This window comes from Lactuca saligna, chromosome 9, assembly GCF_052625555.1.
Source record: "Lactuca saligna cultivar CGN05327 chromosome 9, ASM5262555v1, whole genome shotgun sequence".
In the NCBI taxonomy this organism is placed as follows: Eukaryota; Viridiplantae; Streptophyta; class Magnoliopsida; order Asterales; family Asteraceae; genus Lactuca; species Lactuca saligna.
The window spans coordinates 32,884,896-32,907,841 of NC_136425.1; the positions used below are offsets into that span (position 1 = coordinate 32,884,896).

The 22,946-nt window shown below is 35.6% G+C and overlaps 1 protein-coding gene across 1 annotated transcript; it reads right to left on the bottom strand.

Annotated features, from left to right (window-relative positions):
- Positions 1-16,938: 16,938 nt before the first annotated feature.
- Positions 16,939-19,439, bottom strand: LOC145018139 (abscisic acid 8'-hydroxylase 3-like). Its single transcript, XM_078976052.1, has 9 exons — positions 19,117-19,439; positions 18,705-19,023; positions 18,439-18,591; positions 18,087-18,356; positions 17,912-17,998; positions 17,718-17,796; positions 17,512-17,618; positions 17,296-17,414; positions 16,939-17,145 (listed from the first exon to the last, which is right to left on the bottom strand). Exons 1-9 carry the CDS (start codon positions 19,317-19,319, stop codon positions 17,055-17,057), a joined length of 1,428 nt encoding a protein of 475 aa, XP_078832178.1. The 5' UTR covers positions 19,320-19,439; the 3' UTR covers positions 16,939-17,054.
- Between the last annotated feature and the right edge of the window lie 3,507 nt (positions 19,440-22,946).

Genomic DNA, 22,946 nt, shown 5'->3' on the forward strand with positions numbered 1-22,946 from the left:
AATGATTATGATGTTTATGGTATGTGTTGACATATGGTCCATTGGCATGGCCATGGCGTCAAGGCTTGGCGCTATCCTGGCACTCACCTGCTGGCCTTGTTTTAGCGCCCACTCACGATGCTTTCCTAGCTCCTGGGTGGTCTTCTTGGGTCCTTGCTAGTTGGGCCTGAGTTGGGTTGGCCCAAAGCATGACCTCATTTCCCCTATAAACAAAATGTTTCCTCCTCCATGAGGAGGCAACTTTGAGAGAGCTTCTAACAAACCTCTAGCCCTACCTTTCAGCCTCCATGGCCAAACACACACTCAACACACCTATATGGTTCTCTCCAGCTAGAGAGAACCATCTCATATCTACCAACCGATCTAACTTGATCGCCTGAGCTTTCTCCCTGGGCACAATCCCTAAGGAAACTCTAACGACTTTGTTATGATGGCAACTTAGGTATCTCGTCGGAAACTCACTGACGACACCACTTCTATATCTCCGATCCGGATCTAACACAGAAGACCTGGCAGACTGAGCTCATGTCGCAACAATATGCTAGCATAAATTTGATTCAAATTACGATAGTTAGCTATGATTTGGTGAATTATTGATGAACTTGGTGAATATGATGATATTAGTTGATTGTATGAAGTGGTATCAGAGCCAGGTTTGTTTTCTTGTTATACTTGCAATAGAGGCTGAAAAATCGAGTTTTGTTGCTGTCAGCCCAGCAGACTCGCCGAGTCCATGAAGGGACTCGACGAGTCCAAGGCAAAATGCATCCAACTCGCCGAGTTGTGTTCATGCACTCGACGAGTTGGACCCCAGACAGCATATCTTCGAGGTTTTTGGCTAGAAATGGACTAGGAACATTACCCTAAGTTGTTTTGAACTTATAAACTTGTTTTTAAATGTGGTAATGTTCATGCTAATCCATTTTCAAAGATAATTGTCAATAGATTCATGTTTTGTATTAGTTTAAAGGTTAGACTAATTACATGAAAAAGCTTGATTTGAATTATCTTGTTCTTATGAGTTGCTTAGATTAATAGAAAAGTTGAGTGAAAAAAAGTTGTTTTCAATCCAAATTAATCTAAGAGTTGAGTATAAAATGTGTTTGTGTAACTTATCCTTAAGTTACATGAAGAGTCACATTAAAGACTCATAAAACTCATAAAGTTGGCAAAGGTTACAAAAAAGATGAAGAGTCTTGTCCTTAAGTTATGGAGGTTCAAGAGTCACTTCATTAATAAAATATGTAACCTTAATTAATTCCATAAGTTATAAAATAAAGAAAAGGTTAATTCTTTATTAGTTTAAAGTCTTCCATAATTTGTCCACAAGTTATGGAACTTGAAGAGTTTTTGGATTAAAACTACTTTAAATACATAAGTTATGGAATTAATTAGTTTTGAATAGTTTCAAAACTTGCCCTCAAGTTTTGGAATTTGTAAAGTTTTCTCTTATGAATACTTTAATTCCAAATTAGCCCTTAGAATTTTAAAAGTTAAAATTCAACCCTTATACTTTATAATATTATAAGTTAATAATATTTATATGTATAAGAGTAAAGTCGGTCTTACCGCTAGTACGCCTCATTCACGAAGCCGGTCTATAAGGTGGGTATAAGGTTGTTGCCTATAAAATGGAAACTTAATGGGTGTTCACTCTCACCCACTGCTCGCTTGACTGGTGGAGGGTCGTTAGCCGAACGGGTTTGACATGACTATAATTCTCCCTTCATTAAAAGTATTAATGATAAATACTAAGTAACTAAACTCTTAATAATTCCCAATCTTAGTTACTTAGGAAAATGTGAATAAGGTGCTAATCCATGAAATTACACTTTGCACTTTGTTTAAGTCGGTTAGTGGAGCGTGTGTGGTTAACCGGCACACTAACTCGTATTTAACAAGGTAGGCAAAGGGTGACTTAATGTTTATCATAGTATCGATGGAGCGTGTGTGGTTAACCGGCACATCGATTGAGGGGTAAACACTTAAGGGTACCAAGTAATTTGCATGGTTACTTCACACCTTGTTTTGTGATCCTCGGCATCCCAGTCACAAAACTTGAAGGGCACACTCGAGATTGAAACATGCCATTGAACAGTTCAATGAATCTCAAAAGATCTAGGAGTTTCAAAATCCAATTAAAACCTAATAATACATTTCGTTTATCTTGGTGGAAATTGGTGAATCGTCATTCACCTACCTTCAAATTGTTTTATAGCTTGGATTAAGGCATACCTCTTCTAAGTTATAAAATAGTCTGTTGGGTCCTAGCCTTAATATTTCATATTGGGTGTCATATTAAGGACTTTAAATCAACTATCTTGAATATCTCCCAAAACATGTCTGGTTTAGACATTTATGATCTTCCCAAATCTCTTGAAACAAGCTTTCCTAAATGAAGATGATGTCCCATGGATATCATACTTCTCTCTCCTCCTCCAATTATTCTCCCTAACCCACAAGTTCTTGAAAAATTTAAGGTCACTCGAACCCTATTGGCAAGACAAGGTCTAGGTGTGATCACATCTTGGAGATGTAGTCACATATTGACAAGCCGGGAGAGTTGGGTGTCAATGTCTTGAGAAAGTTGGTGGTTCAATCAGTTTCTAAGTCACATAGTGAGTTCCTTTGGGACACCTATGAAACAGACTATGACAAGACCCTTAATGATCTTATCTATTGTTAAGATCAACTTCCTGAAACTTTATGGACATTGACAATGGTGACACTGGAAATACAGAAAAAACATTCTCTTCCCAATGGAAAGGGATCGGCCATAGTCAACTCGGTTGAACAAATGGTAAAGAGAAAATCTAAGTCTGTGATAGTCCCGTGTACCATTATCAAAGGGTCCATATGTTTATATTGCCAAAGGAAGGGTCATTAGTTGCGAAGCTGCCAAGTTTACCTAAGGATGTTAAAGTCAATAAGATTGACTCTACTTCAGGTAAAAGTCCACTACTCTAACTCTGTTAAGTTTCTATTCTGAGATTTCTTATACATGATGTGACTGGGTCACATGGTGATGTTTTAAGAATCAAAGAAAAGTAAAGGAACTTAAAGAAAGAATATGCTGAATCTGGTCGCATAGATGGATTTCTATCGCGTAGTTTGAAAAATCGGATTCTTGAGCTAATTCTTAGGAGTTATAAGATATTGCTAAGGAATAGATAACAACAAGTTTTTCATATGGGTTGTAAGGATAAGTTTTTCCGCATAGTTTTAAAATAAAAGGAAATTTTTGATTTTATTTATTTTAAAAAATATCCTTACAATGGCATTTGAGGAAAAAATTGTTGCTTATATGATATGATTCCATTAATAGCAAGAGTGGAAATATGAAATTGATTCCTTCATTTGTGGTAATGTCTAAATTTACCAAATAAGGAAAGATTCTCATCACCCAAGTCTCAATTGGACCGGAACTTGGAATCATGCGAGTTGTATAGCATGATGAATGAGAACTTTCAAGTATTGGAAAAAATTAAGACTAATTACTTGTTCACATGGATGTGTGAGTCAAGTAATGGACTAAGGGATCAAGTACATAGTCATGTGCACTGATTAAGTCCACCACAAAAGATTAATAAGACTATTCATCATAGTTTACTAAAGCTCAGTAAATATGATTATACTTACAAGCTTAAGTGTAACTCTGAGACATTGGAAAAAGGTTCCAATGTATGACAGAGCGAATAAGAAGAATCAACTGAGGCAGAAGGATAAAAGTTTCTCAAATCTGAAAAGATGGGAGAGTACTTTAGTATCAGCTTTGTGATCATCTTAATGATTAAGAAACCATATCAAAATTTGTTCTCTAAGAAAGTCTTAGTGCATTCTTATGACTAAGAAGAAGGGATCTTGAAATTGTTGAAATGGTTAAATCAAGAAGATGAGTCATACTTCGTTCCACTACAAGTCTTAGAGTCATACTCCAAGATTGTAATTTGAGTGACATGTCTTAAAGAAGGTTTAAAACACTTGACAAATGTAAGAGTAAAAGTTTTCTACTCTTGTACATTTGAAATTGGTAAGTTGTGATGTTTTGGATAAAACAAAGACCAACTTCGGCCAATTGTGTGAAGTGTTTGTCTTGATTAGAATCCACACTATCTCTTGGATGTTTGACAAGGGAGTCTTATAGGTCAAGAGGACAGTGGGAGTCTTAAAGTTCTTGAAATTCTCAAGTACTAATCAAGAATAAAACCTAAAGTTCTTCACTAGCACACGACTTGAGGTTTATAACCTATCGTGTTGACATATTCTGTGCCCATTCCAATTAAAGTTGGCTTTGCATATGAGTTCTTAGAGTTCTCAATTGGTTGCACAACAACTTGGAAGCAATGGTAGGCCCTTGAGCTGCCAGGTGGCAAGAAATTAAGATTGAGTTCAGTCCATATGAGTTTGGATTTGTCATTATCCTTGTCTTGTGACTATGGTTTTGACAATTCACATGGATAAGAACTCATACACCATTAAATCTAAGTGTCATAAGGTTTCTCTTCGATTCATGAAAATGATGGTGAGGAAACACTTCCACTAAGTAGATTTTAGCTAGATAGCAATTGTGATATTTGCATTCTCAAAGTCGTTAGTGGAGCGTGTGTGGTTTACCGGCACACTAACCTGGACTTGTGAGAAATGGAAAAGGTCAAAACAATCAAGACTATGATTACGACATCCCTTTTCATAGTTCTTAAAATTGTTTTGACACACCCATGAGCTATCTAAGGGAAGGTGTATGTTTTTGATAAAGTTTTATCAAAACAATCTAGTATCAGAAATCTGAACTTTGGTAAGAAAGTCAATAAAGTATTGATTTCTAGAAGTCCAGTGATTTCTGAGTATATGTCAAAGCTAGTGGGAGCATAAGTGTTATGCTAATAATCATCATGTTAGTGGGGGCATGAAAATTACGATAAGTATTGCAAGCTAGCAATGTTAATTATAGAAAACAAAAGGTTTCAATTGGGAAAAAGTTGTTTTGCTATAATTAAGGGAGAGGAAATTATACTTCATCTCAAATCTATAAGCTTAGATCGTGAGGTTTTAATCATTTAGTCAAGGATATATATGAATTTCATGTTGGAATGGCTCAACATAAGGAAATTCTGTATATGGGTCCATTATTTGCGTTCTTAAATTCGATTATGATTACGGCATCCCTTTTCATAATCTGAATTATGAGAACTTGGCAAATTGAAATGGAAATGTTATAGCAAAAGACTGGTTTAGTCTTTATGTGAGACATCATGAATCGTGTCCCATACGCTTCGGATATAGGACCGACTACATGTGCTATATTCATCCTTTCTAAAAATTTCCAAATGCCTGGGGCATTAAGAAGGGAAAAGGTTTAGAACTGGATTTGACTAAAAAGGATTAAACAATTGTCGAGGACAATCTAAGGTTTACCAAAGACTGGTTTCTCAAGGACAATTGGAAGTAGAGTAATAATTCTGGAAGGACCATATTGACATAATCTGTAAGGAGGCAACTCTTGTTCAGAAGTGATAGTCGAAATGGAATCTGGAAATGTTTCAAAGTTAGAATTTTCAATCTGTGTAAGATTAAGGAAACTTAATGCAAGAAGGATGGTTCCAAGGACTTGATCTCCTTTGGAATGCTCTGTAATGATTGTTGTTAAGTCTTTCTGACTTTGTGCATAATCATTACAGGAGGATCGATGCATATAAGTTTAGAATCTAACAGATTTCAGTAAATGACATGAATTTGGAATTCTTGCATTTACAGTAAGGATTTGGGAGTGTGAAAAGAGAATCATTGAAGTTATGTTCAATTGATCTAGTTCACAAGGTAAAGATCATAGACAAACATAGTATGCATACTTGGTGTATGGCATGACTATTGTTTAGAAAACATAGTGTGCATGCTTGGAGCATGGGACAACTATTGTTTCAAATTTAAGAATAATGTTGATAGCTGAAACAATATACAATGAATAATGTGTAATCATATGGTGATAAATAAAAGGAGTTTTATTTATATTCATAAGTTCTGAGACCATATTGGATTCAATTATTATTGTGTTTCACTTTGCATGTTTTGACTTCCCGAATAAACTAGGTTATTCTTCCGGAATGACTAAGTTATTCAAACCATCCACAGTCGGTCATATGTTGGAAGTAGATATGAATTAAGACTGTCATGGGTTGGCTTGTAGAGGTCTAAGTTGTTGGACAAAGGGCTACAACACTCATGAGTGCTCATAAGTTCTGAGTATTGGATTCAACCCGCGCTCATTGGAATCACTTCATGGATTTTATCACGAGTGATCATGAGACGATAATATCTTATATTCTTCAAACCTAGAGATATGAGTTGTTACTATGAGTTGGTTGTACATTGATTGCACGAAACTACATTTGGTAACTCGGTGCTATAAAACGTGCCTTTGTGTATGATTCAACAAGTAGTAGAACAAGCCATATGAGTCGAAGTTTATCCATTCCTTTTACCTTCGGGATAAAAGCGATATCTGTGGGCCCCTCGATGATTTGATGATGACAAATGGAAGTGCTCGGCCGGGCCAGGACTGATTTGATTTGTTCAATTAGTCAGTCATCATAAATCGGAAATCGGGAAACAACTAATGGACAGAGAGAATGATTATAATCCATGTCTCAGTCCATATGATATCTAGAATGGAGGAATATATGATCCCTTATCTAATGGACAAGTCGTTGACAAAGATCAGAGTTCATCTACAAGGTCAGAGTTCGACAGAAGCTTTTGAGAGCTACGATTGCTAGTTGGTTCCTGAAGTCATACGCAATAATAGTTTTAGACTTATCCAAGTGGGAGACTGTTGGATTAATGTCTAAGTCCATAACTATAATTGGTAAGACTTGACCCGACCCGGCATGGTCCATTTGGGTTGCATGGCATCATGCACTTGGATAGACTATAATGAGAGAAATAAGACACTTACGGTTATTAATATATTATAAGTTCTAGTATATTAATAATAAGAATAATGAGATTATTTAATTAGTATTGATCAAGAATTAATCTAGAATTAATTAAGTGATCAAAAGAAGACTAATTAAATATATGGGTTGATTGTGTAAATCATTCATTCTTATATATGTGGGCTTGTGATCCAAGATTCCTTATGTTGGACTAAGTCCATGGGGTGACCCATGGATACTCCATGGAGGTTAAAATCCATGGAGCATAAGGAATGGGTAAAGTCATGAGTTACATGGTGTAACCCTAATAGCCACCATATAAAAGAAACCCATGGCTCAAGAAATCGTTACACTAAGACTAGTATTATTCTAGAGAGGGCTAGCTGATTTTATGAAGTGTAGTATTCTCTCAAGTTATTCCAAGTGTATTTGGTGTTGTGTGAACCATTTGAGGTGTCACACTTGGGGCACTAGGCACTCAAGCTTCATGAAGACATTTTACATCAAAGAGGTATGTATTCTATCTTGTTATATTGATAGTTTTGTATGCTAGATTAGGATAATACCTTGGATGTTCATATTTTCATGTATAATAGAGAAAACATAGATCCAAGGTATTTAGGGTTGCATGTACACTTAGGAGTGTTAGAATGCTCATAACCCAACATGGTGTAACCCATTCTAAAATGAGAGAAATAACACTTAAGGTTTGTTAATATATTATAAGTTCTAATATATTAATAAGGTTATTTAATTAGTATTGATCAAGAATTAATTTGGAATTAATTAAGTGATCAAAAGGAGACTAATTAAATATATGGGTTGATTGTGTAAATCATTCATTCTTATATATGTGGGCTTGTGATCCAAGATTCCTTATGTTGGACTAAGTCCATGGGGTGACCCATGGATACTCCATGGAGGTTAAAATCCATGGAGCATAAGGAATGGGTAAAGTCATGAGTTACATGGTGTAACCCTAATAGCCACCATATAAAAGAAACCCATGGCTCAAGAAATCGTGACTATGTGTATGTATGAGGGCTAGATGATTTCATGAAGTGTTCTAATTTCTCTCTAAGTTATTCCAAGTGCTTATGGTGTTGTGTGAACCATTTGAGGTGTCACACTTGGGGCACTAGGCACTCAAGCTTCATGAAGACAAGCACTATCAAAGAGGTATGTATTCTATCTTGTTATATCCATTATTTTGTATGCTAGATTAGGATAATACCTTGGATGTTCATATTTGCATGTATAATAGAGAAAACATAGATCCAAGGTATTTAGGGTTGCATGTACACTTAGGAGTGTTAGAATGCTCATAACCCAACAGTGGTATCAGAGCCTAGGCTTGTTTTCTTGTTATACCTGCAATAGAAGCTGAAAAATCGAGTTTTGATGCTGTCAGCCCAGCTGACTCGCCGAGTCCATGAAGGGACTCGACGAGTCCAAGGCAAAATGCATCCAACTCACCGAGTTGAGTTCATGCACTCGACGAGTTGGACCCCAGACAGCATATCTTCGAGGTTTTTGGCTAGAAATGGACTAGGAACATTACCCTAAGTTGTTTTGAACTTATAAACTTGTTTTTTAATGTGGTAATGTTCATGCTAATCCATTTTCAAAGATAATTATCAATAGATTCATGTTTTCTATTAGTTTAAAGGTTAGACTAATTACATGAAAAAGTTTAATTTGAATTATCTTGTTCTTATGAGTTGCTTAGATTAATAGAAAAGTTGAGTGAAAAAGTTGTTTTCAATCCAAATTAATCTAAGAGTTGATTCTAAAATGTGTTTTTGTAACTTGTCCTCAAGTTATATGAAAAGTCACATTTAAGATTCATAAAAACTCATAAAAGTTGGCAATGGTTACAAAAGATGAAGAGTCTTGTCCTTAAGTTATGGAGGTTCAAGAGTCACTTCATTAATAAATAAATAAATAAAATATGTAACCTTAATTAATTCCATAAGTTATAAAATAAAGAAAAGGTTAATTCTTTATTAGTTTAAAGTCTTCCATAATTTATCCACAAGTTATGGAACTTGAAGAGTTTTTGGATTAAAACTACTTTAAATACATAAGTTATGGAATTAATTAGTTTTGAATAGTTTCAAAACTTGCCCTCAAGTTTTGGAATTTGTAAAGTTTTCTCTTATGAATACTTTAATTCCAAGTTAGCCCTTAGAATTTTAAAAGTTAAAATTCAACCCTTATACTTTATAATATTATAAGTTAATAATATTTATATGTATAAGAGTAAAGTCGGTCTTACCGCTAGTACGCCTCATTCACGAAGCCGGTCTATAAGGTGGGTATAAGGTTGTTGCCTATAAAATGGCAACTTAATGGGTGTCCACTCTCACCCACCGCTTGCTTGACTGGTGGAGGGTCGTTAGCCGAACGGGTTTGACATGACTATAATTCTCCCTTCATTAAAAGTATTAATGATAAATACTAAGTAACTAAACTTTTAATAATTCCCAATCTTAGTTACTTAGGAAAATGTGAAGAAGGTGCTAATCCATGAAATTACACTTTGCACTTTGTTTAAGTCGGTTAGTGGAGCGTGTGTGGTTAACCGGCACACTAACTCGTATTTAACAAGGTAGGCAAAGGGTAACTTAATGTTTATCATAGTATCGATGGAGCGTGTGTGGTTAACCGGCACATCGATTGAGGGGTAAACACTTAAGGGTACCAAGTAATTTGCATGGTTACTTCACACCTTGTCTTGTGATCCTCGGCATCCCAGTCACAAAACCTGAAGGGCACACTCGAGATTGAAACATGCCATTGAACAGTTCAATGAATCTCAAAAGATCTAGGAATTTCAAATCCGATTAAAACCTAATAATACATTTCGTTTATCTTGGTGGAAATTGGTGAATCGTCATTCACCTACCTTCAAATTGTTTTATAGCTTGGATTACGGTATACCTCTTCTAAGTTATAAAATAGTCTGTTGGGTCCTAGCCTTAATATTTCATATTGGGTATCATATTAAGGATTTTAAAATCAACTATCTTGAATATCTCCCAAAAAGATGTTTGGTTTAGACATTTATGATCTTCCCAAATCTCTTGAAACAAGCTTTCCTAAATGAAGATGATGTCCCATGGATATCATACTTCTTTCTCCTCCTCCGATTATTCTCCCTAACCCACAAGTTCTTGAAAAGTTTAAGGTCACTCAAGCCCTAATGGCAAGGCAAGGTCTAGGTGTGATCACATCTTGGAGATGTAGTCACATATTGACAAGCCGGGAGAGTTGGGTGTCAAAGTCTTGAGAAAGTTGGTGGTTCAATCACTTTCTAAGTCACATAGTGAGTTCTTTTGGAACACCTATGAAATAGACTATGACAAGACCCTTAATGATCTTATCTATTGTTAAGATCAACTTCCTGAAACTTTATGGACATTGACAATGGTGACACTGGAAATACAGAAAAAGCATTCTCTTCCCAATGGAAAGGGATCGGCCATAGTCAACTCGGTTGACCAAATGGTAAAGAGAAAAGTCTAAGTCTGTGATAGTCTCGTGTACCATTATCAAAGGGTCCATATGTTTATATTGCCAAAGTAAGGGTCATTATTTGCGAAGGTGCCAAATTTACCTAAGGATGTTAAAGTCAATAAGGTTGACTCTACTTCAGGTAAAGTCCACTAATCTAACTCTGTTAAGTTTCTATTCTTAGATTCCTGATACATGATGTGACTGGGTCACATGGTAATGTTTTAAGAATCAAAGAAAAGTAAAGGAACTTAAAGAATATGCTGAATCTGATCGCATAGATGGATTTCTATCGTGTAGTTTGAAAAAAAACGGATTCTTGAGCTAATTCTTAGGAGTTATGAGATATTGCTAAGGAATAGATAACAACAAGTTTTCATATGGATTGTAAGGATAAGTTTTTCCGCATAGTTTTAAAATAAAAGGAAAATTTTGATTTTATTTATTTTAAAAAAAATCCTTACAATGGCATTTGAGAAAAAATTGTTGCTTATATGATTCCATTAATAGCAAGAGTGGAAATATGAAATTGATTCCTTCATTTGTGGTAATGTCTAAATTTACCAAATAAGGAAAGATTCTCATCACCCAAGTCTAAATTGGACCGAAACTTGGAATCATGCAAGTTGTATATCATGATGAATGAGAACTTTCAAGTATTGGAAAATTAAGACTAATTACTTATTCACATGGATGTGTGAGTCAAGTAATGGACTAAGGGATCGAGTACATAGTCATGTGCACTGATTAAGTCCACCACAAAAGATGTAAGGCTCTTCGTCATAGTTTACTAAAGCTCAGTAAATATGATTATACTTACAAGCTTAAGTGTAACTCTAAGACGTTGGAAAGGGTTCCAATGTAAGGCAGAGCGAATAAAAGAATCAACTTAGGCAGAAGGATAAAAGTTTCTCAAATCTGAAAAGATGGGAGAGTACTTTAGTATCAGTTTTGTGATCATCTTAATGATTAAGAAACCATATCAAAATTAGTTCTCTAAGGAAGTCTTAGTGCATTCTTATGACTAAGAAGAAGGGATCTTGAATTGTTGAAATGGTTAAATCAAGAAGATGAGTCATACTTCATTCCAATACAAGTCTTAGAGTCGTACTCCAAGATTGTAATTTGAGTGACATGTCTTAAATAAGGTTTAAAACACTTATCAAATGTAAGAGTAAAAGTTTTCTACTCTTGTACATTTGAAATTGGTAAGTTGTGATGTTTTGGATAAAACAAAGACCAACTAAGGCCAATTGTGTGAAGTGTTTGTCTTGATTAGAATCCGCACTATCTCTTGGATGTTTGACAAGGGAGTCTTATAGGTCAAAAGGACAGTAGGAGTCTTAAAGGTCTTGAAATTCTCAAGAACTAATCAAGAATGAAACCTGAAGTTCTTCACTAGCACACGACTTGAGGTTTATAACCTATCGTGTTGACATATTCTGTGCCCATTCTAGTTAAAGTTGGCTTTGCATATGAGTTCTTAAAGTTCTCAATGTGTTGCACAACAACTTGGAAGCAATGGTAGGCACTTGAGCTGCCAGGTGGCAAGAAATTAAGATTGAGTTCAATCCATATGGTTTTGGATTTGTCATTATCCTTGTCTTGTGATTATGGTTTTGACAAATTCATATGGGTAGGAACTCATACACCAATAAATCTAAGTGTCATAAGGTTTCTCTCTGATTCATGAAAATGATGGTGAGGAAACACTTCCACTAAGTAGATTTTAGCTAGATAGCAATTGGGATATTTGCATTCTCAAAGTCGTTAGTGGAGCGTGTGTGGTTTACCAGCACACTAACTTGAACTTGTGAGAAGTGGCAAAAAGGTCTAACCATTATGATTACGGCATCCCTCTTCATAATTGTTTAGACACACAAATGTGCTATCTAAGGGAAGGTGTATGTTTTTTGATAAAGTCTTATCAAAACAATCTAGTATCAGAAATCTGAACTTTGGTCAGAAAGTCAATAAAGTATTGATTTCTAGAAGTCGAGCTTTCTGAGTATATGTCAAAGCTAGTGGGATCATAAGTGTTATGCTAATAATCATCATGTTAGTGGGAGCATGATAATTACGATAAGTATTGCAAGCTAGCAATGTTAATTATAGAAAACAAAAGGTTTCAACTGGGAAAAAGTTGTTTTGCTATAATTAAGGGAGAGGAAATTATACTTCATCTCAAATCTATAAGCTTAGATCATGAGGTTTTAATCATTTAGTCAAGGATATATATGAATTTCATGTTGGAATGGCTCAACATAAGGAAATTCTATATATGGGTCCATTATTTGCGTTCTTAAATTCGATTATGATTACAGCATCCCTTTTCATAATCTGAATTATGAGAACTTGGCAAATAGAATCTGGAAATGTTTCAAAGTTGATGTGACTAAAAGGATTAAACAATTGTCGAGGAAAATCTAAGGTTTACCAAAGATTGGTTGCTCAAGGACAGTTGGAAGTGTAGTGATAATTCTGGAAGGACCATATTGACATAATCTGTAAGGAGGCAACTCTTGTTCAGAAGTGATAGTCAAAATGGAATCTGGAAATGTTTCAAAGTTATAATTTTTCCAATCTGTTTAAGATTAGGAACCTTAATGCAAGAAGGATGTTTCTAAGGAGTTGATCTCCTTTGGAATACTCTGTAATGATTGTTTCCAAGTCTTTCTGACTTTGTGCATAATCATTACAAGAGGATCGATGCATATAAGTTTAAAATCTAACAGATTTCAGTAAATGACATGAATTTGGAATTCTTGCATTTGCAGTAAGGATTTGGGAGTGTGAAAAGAGAATCATTGAAGTTATGTTCAATTGATCTAGTTCACAAAGTAAAGATCATAGACAAACATAGTGTGCATACTTGGTGTATGGCATGACTAGTGTTTAGAAAACATAGTGTACATGCTTGGAGCATGGGACAACTATTGTTTTAAATTCAAGAATAATGTTGATAGATGAAACAATATACAATAAATAATGTGTAATCATATGGTGATAAATAAAAAGTGTTTTATTTATATTCATAAGTTCTGAGACCATATTGGATTCAATTATTATTGTGTTTCACTTTGCATGTTTTGACTTCCCGAATAAACTAGGTTATTCTTCCGGAATAACTAAGTTATTCAAACCATCCACAGTCGGTCATATGTTGGAAGTAGATATGAATTAAGACTGTCATGGGTTGGCTTGTAGAGGTCTAAGTTGTTGGACAAAGGGCTACAACACTCATGAGTGCTCATAAGTTCTGAGTATTGGATTCAACCCGCGCTCATTGGAATCACTTCATGGATTTTATCACGAGTGATCATGAGACGATAATATCTTATATTCTTCAAACCTAGAGATATGAGTTGTTACTATGAGTTGATAGTACATTGATTACACGAAACGCATTGGTAACTCGATGTTATAAAACGTGTCTTTGTGTATGATTCAACAAGTAGTAGAACAAGCCATATGAGTCGAAGTTTATCCATTCCTTTTACCTTCGGGATAAAAGCGATATCTGTGGGCCCCTCGATGATTTGATGATGACAAATGGAAGTGCTCGGCCGGGCCAGGACTGATTTGATTTGTTCAATTAGTCAGTCGTCATAAATCGGAAATCGGGAAACAACAAATGGACAGAGAGAATGATTATAATCCATGTCTCAGTCTATATGATATCTAGAATGGAGGAATATATGATCCCTTATCTAATGGACAAGTCATTGACAAGATCAGAGTTCATCTACAAGGTCAGAGTTCGACAAAAGCTTTTGAGAGCTACGATTGCCAGTTGGTTCCTGAAGTCATACGCAATAATAGTTTTAGACTTATCCAAGTGGGAGACTGTTGGATTAATGTCTAAGTCCATAACTATAATTGGTAAGACTTGACCCGACCCGGCATGGTCCATTTGGGTTGCATGGCATCATGCACTTGGATAGACTAAAATGAGAGAAATAACACTTAAGGTTTGTTAATATATTATAAGATCTAATATATTAATAAGGTTATTTAATTAGTATTGATCAAGAATTAATTTGGAATTAATTAAGTGACCAAAAGGAGACTAATTAAATATATGGGTTGATTGTGTAAATCATTCATTCTTATATATGTAGGCTTGTGATCCAAGATTCCTTATGTTGGACTAAGTCCATGGGGTGACCCATGGATACTCCATGGAGGTTAAAATCCATGGAGCATAAGGAATGGGTAAAGTCATGAGTTACATGGTGTAACCCTAATAGCCACCATATAAAAGAAACCCATGGCTCAAGAAATCGTGACTATGTGTATGTATGAGGGCTAGACGATTTCATGAAGTGTTCTAATTTCTCTCTAAGTTATTCCAAGTGCTTATGGTGTTGTGTGAACCATTTGAGGTGTCACACTTGGGGCACTAGGCACTCAAGCTTCATGAAGACAAGCACTATCAAAGAGGTATGTATTCTATCTTGTTATATCCATTATTTTGTATGCTAGATTAGGATAATACCTTGGATGTTCATATTTGCATGTATAATAGAGAAAACATAGATCCAAGGTATTTAGGGTTGCATGTACACTTAGGAGTGTTAGAATGCTCATAACCCAACAATTGCATGTTTAATATGATGAATTCTTGAATTTTGCGGAGCGTTGCGTAGTGGGTTGGATAGTTTATGATACTTACCTTAAACCCTATCCAAATACTTTTGGTGGCCTATTCGGTTGAAAGAGGACATATAGGAAAGAGATTAAGCCATTGAGGTATAACTCGTTCGGTCTATCTAGAAGATCCTGCAATACATGGTACACGTACACTGTCACTATAGTGTTCGTGGACTGGAGTGGTGTGGTCCTACCGGGGAGGATCATTACACACATCACATTGGATTGGGAGGTATCATGGATGTATGACACTGTTGGTACCAAATCCTGAACAACACCATGAAATACTTGTGTTTCACATAGTCGGAGTAGCGAAAGAGGCATCTGGGGTTAGTGTTTCGGGTGGAAGTCATCAACCACTTAGAGCATTCAATAATACGGTAGTTCCCTTGGGATAGGATGTATGTAGAGATTCATCTCCATGATACGATGTCTTTGGTGATATGTGTTGCTTTTGATGATATGCGATGCTTTTGGTGATATGTGATTCTTTTGGTGATGTGTTGTTTTCGATGAGATGTTATGCTTTTGGTGATACATGATGAATTTGTTATTATATATGAGTATGTGGTATTTGTTGCTCAATGTTATTTTGTTGTAAATTGAATTGTTGACTCGTTTGGGAATTGTATCACTCAGCTGATGCTTACACTTGTTTCTTGTACTTTGTGCCTTTGGCTTGGTACATGTAGCTTAGGAGCGTGGATTGATGAGGTTGAGAATATTTGTCTTTGGTAGTATGTTTTTATTTAGACGATACCACTTGGACATATTTCGGTTGTTACTTTTGTTCAATAAAGGTTATCTTAAACTTAAACAATTTTTAATTGGGTTGTTTTTGAAAGATGGTAACATGTGGTTTGTTTTAAATTACAAATAAATAAAAGACTTGTTGCATTCTTTTGTTAAAAATGTGATGAATAAGATGAATTTTTTTGGGGTAAAACTCACAACGTTACAGTCAGTTCAACTGACTTGACTCAAACTCGCCAAAAATAAAAGCTCACCAGCTGTCAAAGAAAGATGTGTTGTACAAATGCGCCTAAATTGCGTCATTTCACGCATTTACGTCTACGTCTAGGCTAGGTGTGTGTGTTTGGTCTATCTCTCATCTCCACTCAAGAGAGAAAAGCTTATATCTACCTTGACTTTTTATTAAATATACTTTTAAAATAATTATGATTATTTCAACGAATTGTCCGTAAAGCTTGACCTAACCGGATGAACACTATCCCGACGAAATCTACATGTACAACGAGAGCACTATGTCAACGAACACTATATATCCTGGCGACATTTGTCCCTGTGTTGTCTGAGATCGTTGTTTGCTTTTCTGTAATATGGATAAATAATGTCTATAAAGAAGAGAGGTTGTATAAATATTTTTAAGGCTAAATGAATAGCTTGGAAAAAGAAGAGGGGTTATATAAATATTTTTAAGGCTAAATGAATAACTGGAAAAGTTTCAACCATGATCATTAATTTAATTACCCCTTTAGTGCATTACCATCATTTTACCCTTTTAGTGTGCATATATATAGTATTTATTTTAGAAATGCTAACTCACATATATCCTCTACTTCACTCTATATAAAGTTACACATTTAATCCGAAGTGGGACACCCTCAATATATTGGCGCTAACGACTCTGATACGGCTAGCTAGTGCACATTATTATGTTTGTTTGATTAACGTCCCAAGTGTAATTTGTATATACTATCACTTCTTTGATATAAACTATGTTATACTGCGTGATCCAAAAAGAAAGAGCAGGTAATTGTGATATTATTTGAGAAATGGAGAATGTTTGCCTCAGAAATAAACTATAATTGCTCCAATTTAATAATGGTTGACGATTCCAATGAAATGTTGGCTAAACATAATTGTTAGACTGTAATCACTCGTGTTTATTGCCATCCGTACTTCGCTTTTGTGCCATTGTACGTAGTTTATTCACAGAGACTCGACGATGATTGGATACTTGTTTTTTGGCATCCGGACAAGTGTAGGCTGGACGGAGTCATCTTTCTCAAGAGGTTTCCACCTGCAAATTGGTGAGACTTTTATCTTAATTCCTGTGCTTCTATTGATTAATATTAAAATTTTCTTTTATTAATTCCTTCTTTTTCTTAATTTGTGCATGCATGCATGTATGGTGTCTAAATTAGTCTTTTAATTTGATCGATAATCATACTTGTATCTGCAGACAAGGTGATGAATGAAAATCGAAATTTCCAGTTTGGCCAGATTCATTCCAGGACACATACGAGGTCCATTTCCAAACCCAAGGAAGCTGAAAGATCTCAGGGGGTCCTGAAATTATTCAAAATAAGCATGTATTAATTATTTATCCTGTAAAAATGATAAATTACCATGAAGAATATGAAAATGGGATGTCGATCTTAGTTACATCGAATCTAGATGGATCAAATTTATGAGGGTCGGCAAACACTTGTGGATCATGGTGAATCGACACTACATCCAAGTTCACTGACCAACCTTTTTTGATTCTATATCCTGAAGAATCAACAAAACATCAAGTCATCAAACATTCGAATTGATTCATTAAACGTGATTTCATTCATATATAGTACATTTAGGGTATTATATCCGTACCATCGATCTCAAAGTCCATTGCAGCTTTTCTGGAATACCAAGGTAAGATCGTTGCTCTTCGTAGAGTCTCACTAACTACCTGAACATCAAAGAATATAAATCGGGTTCACATGGTCGTGTTATTTGTTGTCTTAACCTTATGAAAAAAATAAAACTCTAGATATATATATGATTAATTAATTAACCATGCTTACTTTTGCAGTATAAGGCATGTTGTTGACTTCGGACCATGTGAGATTTGATCCAGATTTCCTCTTGCTCCGGATTTCCATATGTTCCTCCTGATAGTTTTAAGCACACACATATATATTTAATATTGATTTATGAAATGTTCGAACTTGTAAATAATTACGTATGAAACCTACGTACTCTTAGTTGATCCAAGGCTGCATGATTTTCTCCGAGGAATTTAACGAGCCATGTAAGGGCAGCAGTAGTTGTGTCGTGACCTGCAATTAGCAGTGTTAATATGTTGTCCTTCATTTGTGCATCCGTTAGTTTTTCATCGTCATCTTTTCCTTCTGATCCTTCTTTTCCATGCTTCTTAATCAATGACCCCAAGAAATCTTGTTTCATATCACTTCCATTTCTTCTTCTTGCTATTATCGTGTCTAACATCTCAAACATCCCATCCCGTGCCTGATAGTTCAAAACATGGTTCAAATTTGTACGAATATGTGTACACAATTTATCCTGTATATATTTTGAACTTTACAAATACCTTCATGCCACGATAGAAAGCAGTCCCTGGTATATTAAAAGGCAAGGATGCAAAGGAAGAAGAAATGATCTTGAAATAGTCTCGAAATTTCTCTTGCTCTTCACCCTCAGGCTCTAAGCTCATTATCATGTTTCCTATAACTTTTAAAGTGAACTGCATATATATAATGGAAAAAAGCGTATATATCAGCATGGAAACAATATTCAAACAGCCGAATACTAATATGAATATATGATCAAGCCTTAATTAGGTCGATGGAAAATTACTGTTGAAGCTTCTTCAAGAACTAGAACTTTTTGTCCATCCCATTGATCAAACATCTCAATAGCCAAATCGTTGATAAACTGGAAATATTTCTTGAGGCCATCAATGGAGAGGGGTTCAGCGATGAGGCGTCTGAGACGCTTGTGGTCTTCTCCATTCTGTTGAAGCAAGCTATTGGGGCCCAACACCTTTTGACCTGTGGTGAACAGGTTCAAGCTAACCATTCCATCTTTTCCTGTTAACAACACCTTGCTTGCTTCTCTACCAGTTGTAAACACCATATATCGTCCTAAAACGTAGCTCTTAAACACCTTCCCGTATCTAATCAATTATATATATATAGAACTTATGAGATGAAAAGAACTGATGTATACGTACATAACTACATATAAGTCCTGGTCGTTGATTGTTTACCTTTGTTGCCTTTTGTTCATGAAACTGAATATACCAGAAGGACTTGAAAACTCAGATATAAAGGAGAAACTCTCGCCGATGACTGGCCAACCAAGGCTACCGGGGATGACATCCATTTCCTTTGGGAAAGCGTTTGCACGAAGGAAGGCGACTGCTAGGAGCACAAGGATCAATCCAACCACCACTGCTATTGTTAGCTCCATTTTTCTGTTGGATTTGAATTCTCAAGGTATGGATTGTTCATCACAAAGCTTCCCTATCAGGTCACTTATATATGGACGAAACATTTACTTAGAAGGAATCAAGGAAATCATTTTGGTATTTTGTTGGTTGCATCGCAAACACAGCGTCAAGCAGAAGTGAAGATTCTGTGCGAAGGAATCGAGGAATTTTGGCACATTATTTGTTTTAGTGGTGATTCTGGGACGGCTGCATCTAGTTTTCAATATATGTATATTGCTTTTCAACCATGTATATCATGGTGCTTTGGTGATTGGTACGTTAATGACATTGTGACCTTTCCTAAATATATATAATAATATACTAAATATTATGGCAATTACAGCTCATTTGCAACAAAAAGCTGTTGGTAAAAAGTAAAGCCAGCGAAAATAAAGCATTGTCTCGTAAATGGATTTTTGTGGCGAAAATCCACAATACCGTAATTCACAGCAACTACATTGTTATATCAGTATGTAATAAAAATAACATTGAAAATATCTTAATTACCAATGCTATTTGTACTCTAACGAAAATTTTAAAAAAAATTTAATTTGTTATCCAATAAAAGAATTGTAAATAACATATACGACAAACTATGATGATGACAAAATACTTTTGGATTTTGTAACCTAGATAATTTGATGACGAGTACATCAAGTTTTGCATGACATTCCATCTGGTATATATACCGTCCATGCCGGTGGCATAGTGCGTAAACACAAAACCTCCCCCTGCTCGTGGTTGGGGGATGACCAAATTTCTTTTTAATATTTCAATTTACCTATAAATACTAAAAACTATTTAAAACATTACCACACTACTTCCTTCCTTTCTTTCTATACTCATTCATTTATTATTATTTTTTTTTAATTCAAATTAAATTAAACCATCGAGCAAAACTCAAACATCCTCAAGACACCAAAATTCGATTTATTCACCCCGATTATATCCACATTTTGATTCATCCATCGGTGAGTTCATGAATATGTTACAAGAATCACCAATTAAACATCAACCTTTTTCCAATATCAATTTCAACAAGATTACTTCCAACAACGAATGGAGTTCCAACCAAACACCTTACAATAGTTAAACCCATTCCAAGCAAACATTTGTCCACAACAACAATTTCAACCTTCTTAATTTTGAGCTTCTCAAGCCTAATATTCACAAGATGAAGACGAAATGGAACCAAAATCACAATCGGAAAAACAACAAAACCCTTGGAAACGAAAAATAATAATAATAAAACGAAGACAAACGGTGGTAAAACATATTTAACCATCAACAATATATTCAACAATTTTATGAATATATATATATATATATATATATATATATATATATATATATATATATATATATATATATATATATATATATATATTGTAATGCCCCGTTCCTGATACGCATCAGTTCATTTAATGTGAATTTTGTAAAAGCTACTCGACGAGTAGGTAGCCCTAACTCGTCGAGTAGATGCCAGATTGGACGCGGGGATTTAAATGGTCTACTCGACGAGTCGAAGCCTGGACTCAACGAGTAGGTCTGTCAGGAGGGAAACCTATCTTCGGGGTTTTCACCCTATTTAAGTCAGTTAACCCCTTTTGGGCCTCCCTTACCAGCCTCCATGTCCTCCAAAACCCTAATTCGTTGTGAGCTTCATTCTTGAGAGATTATTGAGGTTTTGAGTGTGTTTTTGTGATATAGAAGAGAGTTGGAAGAACTTGGAGCCATCAAGCTTGTGGAGAAGATCAAGATCCAGGATTTTATCCATCTTTGGCAACCTTTTGAGGTAAAAAGCTCTTAGCTTGATAACCCATAGCTTAGATCTCTTTTAGTGTTGATTTATGGGTCTTTTTGATCCCTTTGGGAAGGATACATTACTCTACATGGGTTGTATGCCAAGAAATCCCTTTTTCCTGTGATATTTAGCCTCTAGAACCATAAAATAGGTCTTAAACCCGTTTTTGTCCAAGAAATGGTCATGTCCATGGAAGTAGGTTGTTATAACTTCAGTTTGGGCCCATTTGAGGTGTGCAAAGCCATCAAGTCTCCTACTTTATAGAAATGGACCATGGAAACGATCTGGATCTGTATTTTGGAGCCTTAGAAGTGTGAAATCAGCTGTTTAGGTTAGATCTGCAAGGGACTCGATGAGTTCATATGGGAACTCGGTGAGTCCGATCAAGGATCCTCGATGATGTTCATGAAACTCGGCAAGTTGTCAAGGAACTCGACGAGTTGGATCATCTTGTCCCTTTTCTGACTGTGCTAGGACTCGGCGAGTTTGAGGACGACTCGACGAGTTAGTTCGTCTAGTCGCGATGATGGGTAGCCTAGGAACTCGACGAGTAATAGGGTGACTCGATGAGCTTGTTGGGTTATGAGCATTCTAACACTCCTAAGTGTACATGCAACCCTAAATACCTTGGATCTATGTTTTTTCTATTATACATGCAATTATGAACTTTCTAAGGTATTACCCTATCTAGCATACAATAATTGATACTTGGGTAATCAAATGGATATAATACATACCTTTGTTTGATGTAGCTTGTCTTCATGAAGCTTGAGTGCCTAGTGCTCCAAGTGTGACACCTCAAATGGTTCACACAACACCAAATACACTTGGAATAGATTAGAGAGAAATCCATACTTCATAAAATCGGCTAGCCCTTTCTCGCACACATAGTCGCCGATTTTGCCAAGAATATGATCTTTATATAGTGTCACAATTAGGGTAAACCCTAATTGTCATGGCTTTCCATTTCCTTGGATCCATGGGTTCAAATACACCATGGAGCATCCATGGAGCATCCTATGGGTTTTAGCCCAACTTGATAATCCATGGAGTCTTAGCCCACTATACAAGTATGGATGATTTACACAATCAACCCATATATTTAATTAGTTTTCTTTTGATCACTTAATTAATCATAGATTAATTCTTGATCAATACTAATTAAATAATCTTATTAATATATTAGAACTTATAATATATTAACAAACCTTAAGTGTTATTTCTCTCATTATACTCTATCCAAATGCATGATGCTATGCAACCCAAATGGACCTTGCCGGGTCGGGTCAAGTCTTACCAATTATAGTTATGGACGTAGACATTACTCCAATAGTCTCCCACTTGGATAAGTCTAAAACTATTATTGCAAGTATGACTTCAAGAACCGACTGGCAATCGTAGCTCTCAAAAGCTTCTGTCGAACTCTGACCTTGCCGATGATCTCTGACCTTTGTAAATGACTTGTCCATTAGATAAATGATCATATATTCCTCCATTCTAGATATCATATGGACTGAGACATGGATTAACAATCATTCTCTCTGTCCATCTGTTGTTTCCCGATTTCCGATTCATGATGACTGACTGATTGAACAGATCAAATAAGTCCTGGCTTGGCCAAGCACTCACATGTATCATCATTAAATCATCGAGGGGCCCACAGATATCGCTTTTATCCTGAAGGTAAAAGGAATGGATAAACTTCGACTCGTATGGCTTGTTCTACTACTTGTTGAATCATACACAAAGGCGCGTTTTATAACATCGAGTTACCAATGCGTTTTCGTGCAATCAATGTACAACC